The sequence below is a fragment of the Fusarium proliferatum genome, assembly GCF_900067095.1.
Source record: "Fusarium proliferatum ET1 genome assembly, contig: FPRO_scaffold001, whole genome shotgun sequence".
Lineage (NCBI taxonomy): Eukaryota > Fungi > Ascomycota > Sordariomycetes > Hypocreales > Nectriaceae > Fusarium > Fusarium proliferatum.
Window position 1 is genome coordinate 2,916,044 of NW_022194790.1, and position 14,193 is coordinate 2,930,236.

The 14,193-nt window shown below is 51.1% G+C and overlaps 6 protein-coding genes across 6 annotated transcripts; 4 read left to right on the forward strand and 2 right to left on the reverse strand.

Annotated features, from left to right (window-relative positions):
• Window positions 1-65: 65 nt before the first annotated feature.
• Window positions 66-464, forward strand: FPRO_01124 (uncharacterized protein; the record flags this gene model as incomplete). The annotated part of the gene is made up of 1 exon (XM_031218815.1): window positions 66-464. One exon carries the CDS (start codon window positions 66-68, stop codon window positions 462-464), a length of 399 nt encoding a protein of 132 aa, XP_031075348.1.
• Window positions 465-738: 274 nt separating this feature from the next.
• Window positions 739-2,393, forward strand: FPRO_01123 (putative hexokinase; the record flags this gene model as incomplete). The annotated part of the gene is made up of 5 exons (XM_031218826.1): window positions 739-868; window positions 921-946; window positions 996-1,406; window positions 1,461-1,915; window positions 1,970-2,393. 5 exons carry the CDS (start codon window positions 739-741, stop codon window positions 2,391-2,393), a joined length of 1,446 nt encoding a protein of 481 aa, XP_031075349.1.
• A 186-nt stretch (window positions 2,394-2,579) lies between these two features.
• FPRO_01122 (uncharacterized protein) lies at window positions 2,580-3,915 on the reverse strand (the record flags this gene model as incomplete). The annotated part of the gene is made up of 2 exons (XM_031218837.1): window positions 2,580-2,614; window positions 2,667-3,915. 2 exons carry the CDS (start codon window positions 3,913-3,915, stop codon window positions 2,580-2,582), a joined length of 1,284 nt encoding a protein of 427 aa, XP_031075350.1.
• Window positions 3,916-5,434: 1,519 nt separating this feature from the next.
• Window positions 5,435-7,963, forward strand: FPRO_01121 (uncharacterized protein; the record flags this gene model as incomplete). Its single annotated transcript, XM_031218848.1, has 3 exons — window positions 5,435-5,956; window positions 6,010-7,626; window positions 7,682-7,963. The coding sequence occupies 3 exons, from the start codon at window positions 5,435-5,437 to the stop codon at window positions 7,961-7,963; spliced, it is 2,421 nt and encodes an 806-aa protein (XP_031075351.1).
• An 827-nt stretch (window positions 7,964-8,790) lies between these two features.
• On the forward strand, window positions 8,791-10,600 carry FPRO_01120 (uncharacterized protein; the record flags this gene model as incomplete). Its single annotated transcript, XM_031218859.1, has 3 exons — window positions 8,791-8,973; window positions 9,031-9,777; window positions 9,830-10,600. 3 exons carry the CDS (start codon window positions 8,791-8,793, stop codon window positions 10,598-10,600), a joined length of 1,701 nt encoding a protein of 566 aa, XP_031075352.1.
• Window positions 10,601-10,777: 177 nt separating this feature from the next.
• FPRO_01119 (putative replication licensing factor MCM4) lies at window positions 10,778-13,900 on the reverse strand (the record flags this gene model as incomplete). Its single annotated transcript, XM_031218870.1, has 3 exons — window positions 10,778-12,636; window positions 12,688-13,563; window positions 13,615-13,900. The coding sequence occupies 3 exons, from the start codon at window positions 13,898-13,900 to the stop codon at window positions 10,778-10,780; spliced, it is 3,021 nt and encodes a 1,006-aa protein (XP_031075353.1).
• Between the last annotated feature and the right edge of the window lie 293 nt (window positions 13,901-14,193).

The window sequence follows — 14,193 nt, forward strand, 5'->3', positions numbered from 1 at the left end:
AGCTTCAACACGACACTACCCCGCCAAATCCGAACCCCGCCAAAAGTCAAACCTCCCTCATCAAAATGGTCGGTCTTGGTCCTCGACGTCCTCCCTCCCGAAAGGGTACGTACACTGAAATGCTATCACTTGCTATCTTATGTTATGACGTCCCCGCGACCGAGAAACTCTATAACTCGTTGTTTGGGAGCATCAATTCCTGCTGGCCACGAGCTGTTGCTTGTCCACGAAGAGGAAGCTCGCTCGGTGGGGCAGAGCCAGCAAAAATGCGCCGCGATGACGATGTTTCTCCATCCTCTGCAACATTCCTGGTGACGAGCCTCGGAGGCAAGACGAAGTCGTCTTCTAGAGTCACGACGGTGAAAAAAGCCGTCGTGCGAGATCGAGAGCCATCCTCATTGGCTCTTGGGGCTCAGCCAAGAATCGGCGACAACAATGATAATCGAATGTGCATGCAACTATGACCTCAAGTTTCGGGGAAACAACGAATTTGAAGATAAGGTGTATTACGTGAGCTTGTACTTCGTGGTTACTGAATGCTATTGGGTTTGCCAGCTGGCAATCACTGTACTACTATCAGAGTGTAGATGCAGTGCTTGTTCAGTGACCATGCAGCACTGAAGTCAAAATGCGCTGCCCTTCTGTTAACCTTTCTCTCCTCAGAGTCTCTTTTTTTTCCAACTACATCCAACCAAAATAATATCAGCCAGCTCAAATCTCTGTTGCTAACGATAAATCATGTCAGGATCAATGGCCGATGTCCCTAAGGATCTCGCCGATGAGATTCACAAGCTCGAGAAGCTCTTTACGGTAGAGTCCGCTAAGCTCAAGGAGATTACCGACCATTTTGTCTCCGAATTAGCCAAAGGTGAGCCCTACTGTTCTGTAGACTACAGGGACGACTGTCTGACTCTCAATAGGCCTCAGTGTTGAGGGGGGTAGCATCGTGAGTTCGAAACAGACACCTCCAATCCTGCTTCTAACCAAGTCCATAGCCTATGAACCCTACCTGGGTCATGTCATACCCCGATGGCTATGAAACCGGAACCTACCTGGCCTTGGACATGGGCGGAACAAACCTGCGAGTCTGCCAAATCACCCTGACCGAAGAGAAATCCGAGTTCGATATCCTCCAGTCCAAGTACCGCATGCCCGAGGAGCTCAAGTCTGGTACATCTGAGGAGCTTTGGGAATACATTGCCGAGTGTCTTTACCAGTTCCTCGAGACTCACCATGGAGACTGCAGCAAGCTGGAGAAAATTCCTCTGGGTTTCACATTCTCGTACCCTGCCACCCAGAACTATATCGATGAGGGTATCCTGCAGCGATGGACCAAGGGCTTCGACATTGATGGTGTTGAGGGCAAGAATATCGTACCCATGTTTGAGGAGGCCCTGAAGGCTCGCGTACGCTGAACATCACTCTCAAACCCCAAGAATCGCTGCTGATCATGTGAATAGGGCGTCCCCATCAAGCTTGCGGCTATCATTAATGATACTACTGGCACATTGATCGCTTCAGCCTATACCGATACCGCTATGAAGATCGGCTGCATCTTTGGTACTGGTTGCAATGCTGCTTACATGGAAGACTGCGGTTCCATTCCTAAGATTGCCGACCTGAATTTGCCCGCCGATCTGCCCATGGCCATCAACTGCGAGTGGGGAGCTTTTGACAACGAGCACAAGGTCCTCCCCCGAACTGCCTACGATGTGACTATCGATAAGGAGTCTCCTCGCCCAGGACAACAAGCCTTCGAAAAGATGATTGCTGGTCTCTACCTTGGCGAGATTTTCCGACTCATCCTTGTTGACCTTCACGATAACAAGGCCATCCATATCTTTGAGAACCAAGATATCGCTCTGTTACGCAAGCCTTACTCCCTCGATGCTTCCTTCCTGTCTGCTATTGAAGAGTACGTTTTCTTCTTTTGGCTGGGTTTACGCACACTGCTAATTTTCTGCTTTAGGGACCCCTGGGAGAACCTGACTGAGACGTATGATCTCTTCGTCAAGAAGCTGAACCTGAAGCCCACACGCCCCGAACTGGAGCTCGTTCGAAGGACCGCCGAGCTCATTGGCACACGTGCTGCTCGCCTTTCGGCTTGTGGTGTTGCTGCTATCTGCAAGAAGAAGGGATACGAATCTTGCCACGTCGGTGCTGATGGCTCCGTGTTCAACAAGTACCCCTACTTCAAGGAGCGAGGAGCTCAGGCTCTGCGAGAGATTCTTGACTGGCCTGCGAAGACCGACAAGAAGGCCGAGGACCCTATTGAGGTTCTTACTGCTGAGGACGGCAGTGGTGTCGGCGCCGCCCTGATAGCCGCCCTGACCCTTAAGCGAATCAATGAGGGCAACATGGCGGGTATCCTCCATCCCGAGAACTTCAAATAAGCATGAGCGGGGGTCGATTGATGAAAGGCGCGTGATGGGCATCAAAGGTTAATATTAGGATTGGACGGAAAACGAAGATAGACGTGGACTTGAATGAAAGCACGAATAGAGACGAAGGGTTTCTTAAAGACTATCAAGAGCATGTGCCACTGATAGGCCTGGAATTCTTTTGATGGATACATTCGTCTAGCCCATGAATGTGCAAATAGGCAGTCGGTATTCTGCGAAATGAAGTTAGCTTGATAGTGATGTAAAATATGTGGTATGTCTTACTGTCCAGGGTCCAGTATCGTCTCCGTACGCCCTCCCACTCTCCCTCACCAGCCTTTTCTAGACCAGACATGTCTACATCACTCTCCTCCCATTCGACATCGAGCCCTGCATCGGCGCACTGCATCTCGACCACCTTGGTGTATACATCGTAGCAGATCTTTCTGTCAGCTCCAAGGCCATTGAAAAAGCTAAACTTGCCATCCTGGTCCATGATGCCAATGATGCACTCAGAGAAGAAGTGACGTAGTTGAGAGTAGTCTTCGCCAAAGGTGTCGAAGTAAATGGCATCATAGACCTCACCATCTTCCAGTAGTTTTGGTACAACATCTTGCCACTTGCCCTTGTGCACCTTGAAGGCGCCCTCTTCAGGGCCGCTCTTCTCCCAACTAGGGCCAAATTTGGATTCATCCTTGGAGAGGTGCTCAAGAACGCTCGGGTGTGCCTCGATGATATGATGGCGTGATGGCTCCAATTCAGCGAACATACCATCAACGATACCCATGCCGAAACCAATGTTGAGGATACGTTTGCCGGGGGCTGAGTCGGGAATCAGACCGGCAACCGATCTGCGCATGATATCGGTCTCCCATGCCATCATGACACCGTTGAGGTCAGAGTCGACGAGCTTGGCATCGTCATATACAAGTTTCGAATTTAGATACTCCTCACTTGTGACTTGCTTCTCTTGAGCGTCGGGCGGAATGAACTTGGGTTCTTCTGGGTGAGGGGCGGTGTCTTCAGCGGATACCAGTTGAGGAGCTTCTTCGCCACCTTGTTCAGCTTCCATCTCTTCGTCACCATCATCTGAACCAGATGACAGTGCTTCATAATCTCCCATAAGAGCGAACAAGAGTTCAGCTCGCACTCCAGCCTCTACACAAAGGTTGTATAGAGGCTTACGGCCAAGCCTAAGGGCAAGGCAGCCTGGTGTCTCATTGTTGCTATCGACATCGTTCCAAATCGCACCTCTCAGGAAGAGATCGTGAACTATCTCTTTAGCCTCTTCAACGGAGCCATCCTCTTCCTGGTCGTCATCGTCCACAGAAGCTGGCCCGCAGGCACGGATAGCTGCATGCAAGGGTGTCTCCCCGGTCTTTGGGTCCTGAGCATTTGCCTTGCCGGTGGTTTTTAGCAGTTTCTGCAGACCACTTCTATCATGACCCCAGGCATGGTACAGGACTTCTCGGATCTCGTCTGGGCAATCGGAGGATATGCGCGCCGGCATGGAATCATCGATTTTGTGAGCCATGATGAGGGGCACAAAATAAAAACTGTGTCGCGGGGTCGAGGGGCACGGAAGTTTGGAGATGGGTGGACGATACCCGAGCTACAAGGGTTGAGCAACGAGTGTACCTGTCTATCTATGCATATAGTAAGGTTGAAGCCGGGTTTTCGAGTTGAGGCAGTAAAAAGGAATCAAGGCCAAGTTTGTGCTAGGGTTGGATCTATACAGGTCTGGAGTTCAGTGGTGAAGCATCTTGACCCGAAAAAAATGGGGGCCGTCTCTGGATGGTGCAAAGAAAACAGAATATAAAAGCTCGCATTAGCTATAGCGAGGGTCTTTCACTTGCTATGAAGTGTTTTGTCGTTCTATATTAGTTACTAAAGAATGATGTATCAAAGTTATCAATGCGCAGAGGTATCAACATTCCCTCGCGACTTGGAAGTACGTCATGGGCAACTACCCAGGTGAGGTATGTATGATAATTACTAGCCCTTTACTTTTTTATATGATTTTTTTTATTCCTCCAGGGTATCGAATTCGACACCGAGCCTCAACATATTTCTCCACCTCGTGCTACTAGCATTAGCTGGTCTCCACGGCTGAATCGATCCACTCTCGCAATTGGGCAGCTGGGGATTGTAGTGCAATGCCCGTAAGATGCATTTACACGTGCATGAAAGATGTTTCCTGACAAGCTTGGGCTTGGATGCTGAAGGGGTCAATTGGCGAATAGGACAGCGTCAACTCGCTTGTTACGTACTGTAGTCCATGCGTATCCTGTGGATGCACTGTAAAATGACGCTGGCGCATGCCTACATTGCACAGCACCTTGGGCGAGACGCCCCAAATACCTTAGCTTAGGTAGGTATGGAAGAACGGCCGCTAAGAATACGGCGGACCCTCGCTTCAGCAGCACCAGTTTTTCTCGTCGGACTTCCCTGTCCTCCCTCTAGCCTCGCCATTAAGTTTCCTTCAGTGACGTGCACGTTCTTGTAGCCACCAACATGATTCGCCAATCGTCTCAGGTTCAGAGCTTGTCTCGAACAGAGCTCTCGACCGTGACAACGCCAACTAAACCCATGTCGGCCTGCTGCTCCACATAACGCCCGGCCTAAAGTCAGTTGCTCGACTAGTCAACGATAACAAGACAAAACGAAGCGACGAAAGAGTTCACATCAGGTCAAGGCAAGGAAACCTGGAACTTTTCTCGTACCTGGAATCGACTGACAGTGCCACGGTTACCTTGCATATTCGTTAAAATAGTTCGTCCGTACCTGACCTGCCGACTCGGAAGCCCTGACCTGTTTTGTTACGCCTCGGCCATCTCGTAACTTTCGGCGACACCAAAAACATTGTCTCTCTCGCCCTCCTCTTCTCTTATTATTGTCACCAGGTAAGCCCGCAAAAGATTTGTATCATCAGCATTTGTCGATTGACTTCCTCGGCTGCACCGTGGTCAAACGTCCCATATCTCTTCCATCCATCATCTTTGCTATTCGAGCTCAATGCCTTGGATGACGTATCCAGCCTCTTCAATGCGCACATGCTGATCGTTCAAGACCTCAAGACACGTTCCAGAACCTGGCTCAGTACCCGCGACGGCAAAAATCTCTCTGTCCGACCCGGCGTCGTCGTCATGAAGTTCGGAGAGCAGTTACGCTCCAGCGTTATCCAGGAGTATCAGTGGTACTACATCGATTACGAAGGTTTGAAAAATGAGCTCAAGGGACCTACAGGCCCTTTGAAGGCAGGCAAGGGCCCAGAATGGACTGAGGATGACGAGACGCGCTTCGTCGAAAGGCTCGAGTTAGAGCTCGAAAAGGTTCACACCAAGCAGAAGGTCAAGGCTATGGAGATTGCCCGTCGAATTGCTGTGAGCGAACGCGAAGTCAAGGATGTGGTTAATCGCCTGAATGAGCGTGGACTTGGCGAGAATGGCCCCAGCGAGGAAGAGTTTATGCTTCTCGAAGAGGACCTCAGCGACATTATAGCCGATGTCCACGACCTTGCCAAGTTTGTGCAGCTCAACTACACCGGGTTTTACAAGATCATTAAGAAGCACGATGTAAGACTCAACCCATTGGAAGTAACGTAGCCGTTGCCTAACGAAAGTTCCAGAAAACGACCGGATGGCACCTGAAGCCCGTTTTCGATAGCCGACTCAAAGCCAAGCCCTTTTACAAGGAAAACTACGACGCCTCTGTCATCAAGCTGTCGAAGCTCTACGACCTCGTCCGAACTCGCGGAAATCCCGTCAAGGGCGACAGTGCTGCGGGTGGAGGCCAGGCCAACTTCATCCGACAAACGACTAAATACTGGGTGCACCCTGACAACGTCACGGAACTGAAGCTTATTATCCTGAAGCACTTGCCTGTTCTCGTCTTCAATGCCAACAAGGACTTTGACCCGGAAGACTCAGCAATCACATCGATTTACTACGACAATCCCGACACCTGGGACTTGTATGAAGGTCGACTGAAGAAAACTGAAGGCGCCGAGGCGATTCGACTTCGATGGTATGGAGGCATGAAGACAGAGACGATCTTCGTCGAGCGCAAGACCCACCGTGAAGATTGGACGGGCGAGAAGTCTGTCAAGGCTCGATTTGCCATGAAGGAGAAAAACGTCAACGCGTACATGAAGGGAGAACTCCTGCCAGCTGCCATCTTCGAGAAGGCACGCAAAGAGGGCAAGAAGTCTGAGAAGGCCATTGCTGAGGACGAGCGATTGGCCTCTGAGGTCCAATATTCGGTTCTTAAAAAGGGCTACAAGCCCGTTTGCCGATCTTTCTATAACCGCACTGCGTTCCAGCTCCCAGCCGATGCCCGTGTCCGAATTTCGCTGGATACGGAGCTCACAATGGTGCGAGAAGACAATCTTGATGGCCGTGTCCGCTCTGGAGACAACTGGCGCCGTATGGATATCGGTGTTGACTACCCCTTTTCGCAATTGCCTGCCGAAGACATTGAGCGGTTCCCTTATGCCGTTCTGGAGGTCAAGCTCCAGACGCAGTCCGGCCAGAAACCACCTGAGTGGGTTCGCCAGCTTATCTCGTCTCACCTGGTGGAGGCCGTGCCCAAGTTCTCGAAGTTCATCCACGGTACGGCGACGTTGTTTCCTGATAGAATCAACCTCCTGCCTTTCTGGATGCCTCAGATGGACGTAGACATCCGCAAACCCGTTACTCATGACTTTGGCATTCGACGACCCGGGTTGTCAGGTACCACCAATACATCTGATGACGACGAAGAGCTTGACTCGGATGACGAGGAGTTGCAGGCTTCTGGCCGCAACGGCACTAACGGCGAGTCGAGCGCACAGGGCGCTCGTGGTCTCCGTGAGATCCCCCCTATTGACATGGAGGGCCAGATGACAGACCTTCCCGCGGCCGATGAAGACTATGCGATTTACAACTCGGATGATGAGTATGATGAAAGATACGAGCTGGCGCAAGCCAAGAGAAGTGGAGGATGGCGCTACTACTCGACATTGCTTTCTGCCAAGACTCGACATATCAGACAACATTTTGGAAAACACGCGATTTCTGCGCTCAAGCTTGCTATTCCTGCGCCTAGAAGCACGCAGGTTGAGCGCAGTGACCGGCTGCAAGCCTTGTTTGGGCACGATCCTATCCAGACTAAGAAGTTTAAGGCGCCCCCTGGCAAGAAGATCTACGTGCCTGTACGCGTGGAGCCCAAGGTCTATTTTGCGGCTGAAAGAACATTCTTGGGATGGGTAAGTGCTTTGATGTCAAGTAGGTGTTCATTTACTAATACGCTTCGTTTGATAGCTCGAGTTTTCTATCTACATCGGCACAATTGCTGTCACGCTACTCAACTTCGGTAGCCATCCCACACCTACCCACTTCTGGATTTCCGGCCTCTTTACATTATTGGCTATTGCAAGCCTCGCCTACTCTGTGTTTACCTATCTCCACCGAAGTAAAGGCATTCGAGAACGTAAGGCCATTGGGTTCTACGACCGTTGGGGTCCAAGTATTCTCTGCGGAGCTCTGTTCGTAGGCGTAGCTGCGAACTTTGGGTTTGAGGGTAAAGAGAGAGGCATCTGGTAGGGACAAGGAGTCTTAGTCTTGGTGGGCATTGTTGCGTGCATTTTTGTAGCGGTGTTTGAGATACCGTCTTAGTCTTGATGGGGGGTTAGGCAAGGCTTGGTTTGGTTCCCTTTTGTGTAATATGAGTTCCTCAGCTGAAGAGGTGGACGCGATAGGTCAATTGGCTAGTTTAGAAGGTTGATTGAGTAATGCAGTTAGTGAGCTCAGCAAAGCTGAAAAGCATACAGAAAGAGCAGTATTGGCCATTACATTTCCTGACCGACGAATGACTCCATCATCAGTCTTGGTGTTGTCGATTTCTGTCAGATGTTGAGGATGGTCTTGATAATCTTAATAGGTCAGCCGCTTTCGCCAATCCTCTTTGCAACCTCTTCGACTTCCATTTCATCGACAGCATCGTGACCCAAAGAAGTTGAGTCCATGAGCCTCAGCTACCTCCGCGGCAGTACGGAGTCGCGTAGCCTCGTTCCCACTAGTAGCCGCCACTGTAGCTCGTGGCTTATAGTCCATCATATGATAGTATCCATGATTGGCGATACGCATAGTATCAACGCCAAGGCTGTCAACCTCCAAGTTATATCTGATTCTAGGCCATGGTCTCGATGTCGAACCAACGCCCTGAGAGTAAAGTGGCACTAGCCCAACCCGGGGGCTTTACTGTTAAGGTCGCTTTGGTCTAACTAGTGCAACTAGATCCATCAAGATTCGAAGGATTGGTGCACTAGTCTGCGATGCAGCAGGTATATAAAGACCTTGTGGTCAATTAGGACACGATGGTGTTTCTCGACTACTCACTGTTCTGGACCTGACCATTTCACTTGTATATCATGCCCGTACTAAAGACCCAGTCCGAATTTGGACATGCTCCTCCTCCTCAAACTCCCTACAGTGTCATCACTAATCTTCCAGGATGGGACGTGGCGAGGGCCATTCGAGAAGGCGACCCTGCTCCTCTGAAGAAGCTGGTTCACATATATCCCCGCTTCATGCCCACGCACTATTCTGCTCAAGTAAGTCCACATAGATTTGAGAATAAATAATGTACTAATGACACTCGCTGGCTTTAGCTTGGGCATGAGATCGCAAAGCGTCTTGGCCACACAGACAAGGCTGCGTTGGTTTATCTTAACCCTGCGGTATGGCCATATACTCTTCATCATATCACCCACGAGAACCGCGGAGACAAACGCTTGACAGTCCAAGACGTCACTCTCAAATGCGTTGATATAGCAGGCCATAGAGTATATGTTGTTCTCGTTAGTCCAACGGCGATACCTGCTGTGATGCTCACTTGGCAGAATCCAGGACTCGGAATCTCTATTCGTGGAGCTGAGGATCTTCTCAAAGGCATAGACACTATCAAGGAAGTTCCCTGTGAAGCTGAAAAGGGCCCTCTCCCATCTCCGACTTGGACTCCCGAGACCGAAGCCCATGGTGATCTCCGGACGAGGATCGTCGACCTTCTCCATCGTGCGCCTGTTGATGCAGACAAGGTGAAGTGTATACCAAGCGATGTGTTTCTGTACCCGACGGGCATGGCTGCTATCTTCCACTCCAGCTCTCTGTTGACAAAGCACCGACCTGGCACTATTGCCGTGCTGGGCATCATCTTCCACAATACATACCACCATCTTATAGAAGAATGCCCGCAAGGATTGAAGCACTTTGGAAAGGTCGATGAACAAGGTCTTTCGGCCTTTGAAGATTGGCTGAAGCATGAGAAGCAAGAGGGAAGACCTGTTAGCCATGCATTTGTGGAGGTTCCTGGGAATCCAACCTTGGAAACTGTCGATACGAATCGTTTGAAGGAACTAGTAAGCAGATCTCATATTGCCCTGCCCTAACTTGCTGCTGACATTCCAATAGTCTGAAGAGCATGGATTCTTTCTCATCATCGACGACACAATCAGTGGTTTCGCCAATGTTGACGTCCTATCCCGCTCAGACATCCTCCTTTCGTCTCTCACCAAGTCCTTCAGTGGCTATGCCAATGTCATGGGCGGTTCCATCGTCCTAAATCCCACTTCTCCCCATTATCATAATCTTCGGACCCTTTTCAAAGCGTCACATCATAATGAGCTCTTTGCTTCCGATGCTCAAGTCTTGCTCTCTAATTCAAGGGACCTCCTTGAGCGTACCAAGATTCTGAACCGGAACGCTCTCACCATGGCCAACTTTCTCAACAGTGCCAGGTCGGCCCCAGACTCTCCTGTGGTCAATGTGCAATATCCCAAGCAACTCAGCAGCAAGTCAAACTACGATGCAATTCTAAGGCGAGCAACACCAGAACTGCCAGAGCCTGGATACGGCTGCCTCCTGACTGTTGAATTCTCAACTGTTGAAGCTGCGACAGCCTTCTACGACAGGGCAGGCTTCTATCCGAGCCCTCACCTTGGCGGACATGTCACAATCATGTTTGCGTACAACATGGTCGTCTTTGGTAAGAAGCCAGACGAGAAGGCGTATATGCATGAACTAGGAGTCAGGGAAGCAAGTGTGCGTATCTCGGCTGGTCTAGAAAACGAACAAGACTTGATCGACACTCTAACAGATGCTCTGGAAGTTGCTACTGAAGTCAACAAAGGGCTCGGACCGGACATTAACACCCCGGTACAGGTTTCAAGGCTGGTAGAATGACCATAGCATTAATCAAATTAAACATGCCCACCTCTATCTATCACCCACAAATATGCCCAACGCCTGACCCAGCCAGGAGATTCATCATCATCGTACAACCTTTGATCCCAGTAAACCTCATCAACTCATCTACATGGTATATCATTCAACGTCGAGTGAGCCCCGTACTCACCATCTCTATGCAACAGAGGTCACTCTGCGGATGGTCCTTCTCGCTCCTTCGCCTGTGATCATGATGGCGCTCTCCGCCTCAAGAGCCCTCATCACCTCGTTGAATTCGGACTGTTCCACAGGAATGCTGGCGCCCTCACTCAGTCGGCGAGCAACATCACCCCAACGCACGGTGTTGCCACCAGCTGTCATGTCGTCCAAGAGGCGTAGGAGAGCGGTGCGTAGCTCATCGCGACGCTTGCGATCAGCAGCACTTGTTCCCTCAGTGAGGAGACTCATGTCAATACGTCCCTGAGCATCTGTGGCAGCGGTCTTGAGGGCACTCTGAATGAGACGATTGGCCTCGACAACATCGTCACGTGTGACAGTCTCAGAAAGGCGCATCTTGGCATGAGCTTCCGAGAGACGGATCATACTCTCAAGCTGACGGGTAGTGGCAGTGATACGCTTATCAGCCGCGCGGACATCTTGTCCAAGGGAGCGCATGGCAACATAGCAGTCGACCAGCTCCTGAGCCGCTTCTTGTGAGATGGTAGGTTGAATCTTGGATCTCGCATAGGAGATATAGAGAGTGAGGAACTCGACTGGCAGGATATCATTGTTGTTGGGAGCGGATTGGGGCTTGTCCTCAAGGTAAAGCGACAAAAGATGCTTCGCTAAGCGTCGATCGTTCTTCTCATCGGCATTGTCCAGGATGAGGTACACGAGATCAAATCGCGAGAGGAGGGTAGGAGGGAGGTCAATATTCTGAGGAACAGGAAGATCGGGGTTGTACCGACTGCCGATAGGGTTTGCGGAGGCGAGGATACTGGTTCGCGCATTGAGAGTGGTGATAATACCAGCTTTGGCGACTGAGACGGTCTGCTGCTCCATCACTTCGTGGAGTACGGAGCGCGTAGCATCTGACATCTTATCAAACTCGTCGATACAGCAGACACCACCGTCTGATAGGACCAGGGCTCCGGACTCGAGGACAAGCTGTCTTGTTTCTGGGTCGCGAGTGACGTACGCAGTTAAACCGACGGCTGAGGATCCCTTGCCACTCGTGTAAACACCACGGGGGGCAATCTTGTGAACGTACGAAAGCATCTGCGACTTAGCTGTCGACGGGTCACCACAGAGGAGGACATTGATGTCACCTCGATATTTGGGACTGCCACCCTTTTGAAACGTCTTGTTGGTGCCCCCAAAGAGTTGCAGCAGGATGCCCTTCTTGACGTCGTCCATTTCGTAGATCGAGGGAGCTAGGGAACGAGCAAGAAGCTCGTAGATATCGTCACGGGCGGCTGTCTCCCGGATCTTCTCCTCGTCCTCAATCGTGATCTTTCGTGTCTCTTCGATGCCGTTCTCTCCAGCTTCAGCTTCCTCCTCACCAGCGACACCGAGCGTAGAAGGGTCAGCGCCCATGCGCTTCTTATCGACCTTTTGAATGTGGAGAACGTCAACATATGTCTTGTGCACACTCTTGAGGGCACGCTGGCGGGGGTTGACACGAACAGAGCTGACACGGAAGATACCTGTCAACTCGACACGGTCACCAGCCTTGCAAAAATCGACCAGCTCGTTGTAAACACAGACCGACACTGAATGAGGCGTCTGACCAGCAGGCACAGCATCAGGTGTCTCCTGAAGCTTAATAACCTGCTTGTCCTCGAAGGAACATCTGTTGTGCACGATCAACATGGAGTTCTTGGACTTGCAAATCTCACGAGGACACTCAGTGGGCTCGCGAATTTTACCACGATCTAAGCCAACATTGACAGAGTGGTTGCAAACATTGCAACGGAAGAAGGCATCTTTCATATCAGGAATAACGGGGGTTGTTCGGATAACGAGACCCTTGATGCTAATCAAGCGGTCCATATCTGGTCCATGTTAGTCGAAGGAAGCAATAATTACAGGAGAATATAACTTACCAGAGGGGTTCAGATCTCTCAGGTTGGTGGTCTTGTCCAGACCAAATGGTCGAACGACGTAAATGGACGAAGCTACTTGATCCTCCAGCGAAGCCTGCTGTTGTTGATCCGGCTGTGTCCGGGGTGTGGGCGCCTCCTCGGGTCTATCTGAGCTGGGAAAGACAGGTTCTGAGCTCTGGGTGCTCTGTTGGGAGGCTTGATGGCCAGCGCTGCTCTGCGATTGACGGTTTCTCAAAGTCTCAGCCCGTGCAATTTCGACCATCATGTCATGAACGGACTGATCCATGACTGGCACGATTTCCTGGGGGTAGGCTTGAATTTGATGCCATAGCTTTCGGGTCGGTGGATATAGATTCAGGTCAGAGATATCAAGATAGAGTCGTGTCGTTCCCAAGAGCAACATGTTCTCCAGAGCCTCCCAATACGGCTTTGACTCTGCATCAGGAGCGTTCTGAACGTCTTCATCTGACGCACCATCGCGGTACATCCGATACTTCTGTGTGAAGTTGCGAAGGAATTCCTTGAACGATGCGAAGGTATCATCGATAGAGACAGTCGTGCCCCAAATAAGACTTTGTCCTTGTCCACCAAGAACATCAGCCTCTGACGTGTTGGGGTCCCTGTTCGCGAAAGAGGCGGCATCGGATCCATCAGCGGGGCCCTCCCGAACTACACGGCCAGCATCATCGAGAATCACTCGCCGAGAAGCACGGGGCGTTCGAGTCGCATCGGAGTTGATATCGCCTCTTCGGTGGGGTGCTGGCGTGCCGAGTTGAGAACCCAAGAACAAGCCGCTGCTCTCGCTTCGAAGTTCAGATTGTTGCCGAAGTGATCTTCCGGGGCTGGAGCTAGGATCATAGCGGATAGGTGAAGATCCTATGGTGGTCAATTAAGTGAAGATGAGGTTGATTGAGCCAGTTCTCTTACCTCCATGATGGGCCGGTGTGGTTGGGTTTGCCCGAGGTGTTCTTTGAGGATCCAGGTCGCTTTGAGTATGGGCATCGCTCTGACTGTTCGTCATATGCCCCAATGGCGAAGACACTTCTCCGGGGAGATTATTCTGATTCATTGGTCCTGGGGACGAAGACTCGTAGTGGAAGGGGCTCGAAGGGGCATCGAGCTGAGAGTTTCCTCGACGGGGCGTCTCTGGACTGCCAGCAGCACGACGAGGAGTCGCTGAGCTGCGTGTCGACCTTTTCGTAGGCGACGACATTTTCGTTTTGGGTTATCTGTATGTTTATGCCACAGAAGTTAGAAAAGGCGACTTGGCTTGACCCTTGTCCTTTGCAACTGTTGATGTTGGGAAATTGGTGGTGAAGATGAGGGGCCGCGCAGGGATTGGCTGGGCGACGGTTCGCGTCTCCTTTTTGCAGACGCGTAAAGTGCTTGACGCGAGGGGCTCATGCAGGGAGCTTTTGATAAGATAAGACGGTCAGCCATGCGGAGCGGTCAAACGTTGGTCCCGGGTATCCCTGACTGTGGCATTGTTGGCATCTGGAGGGACCA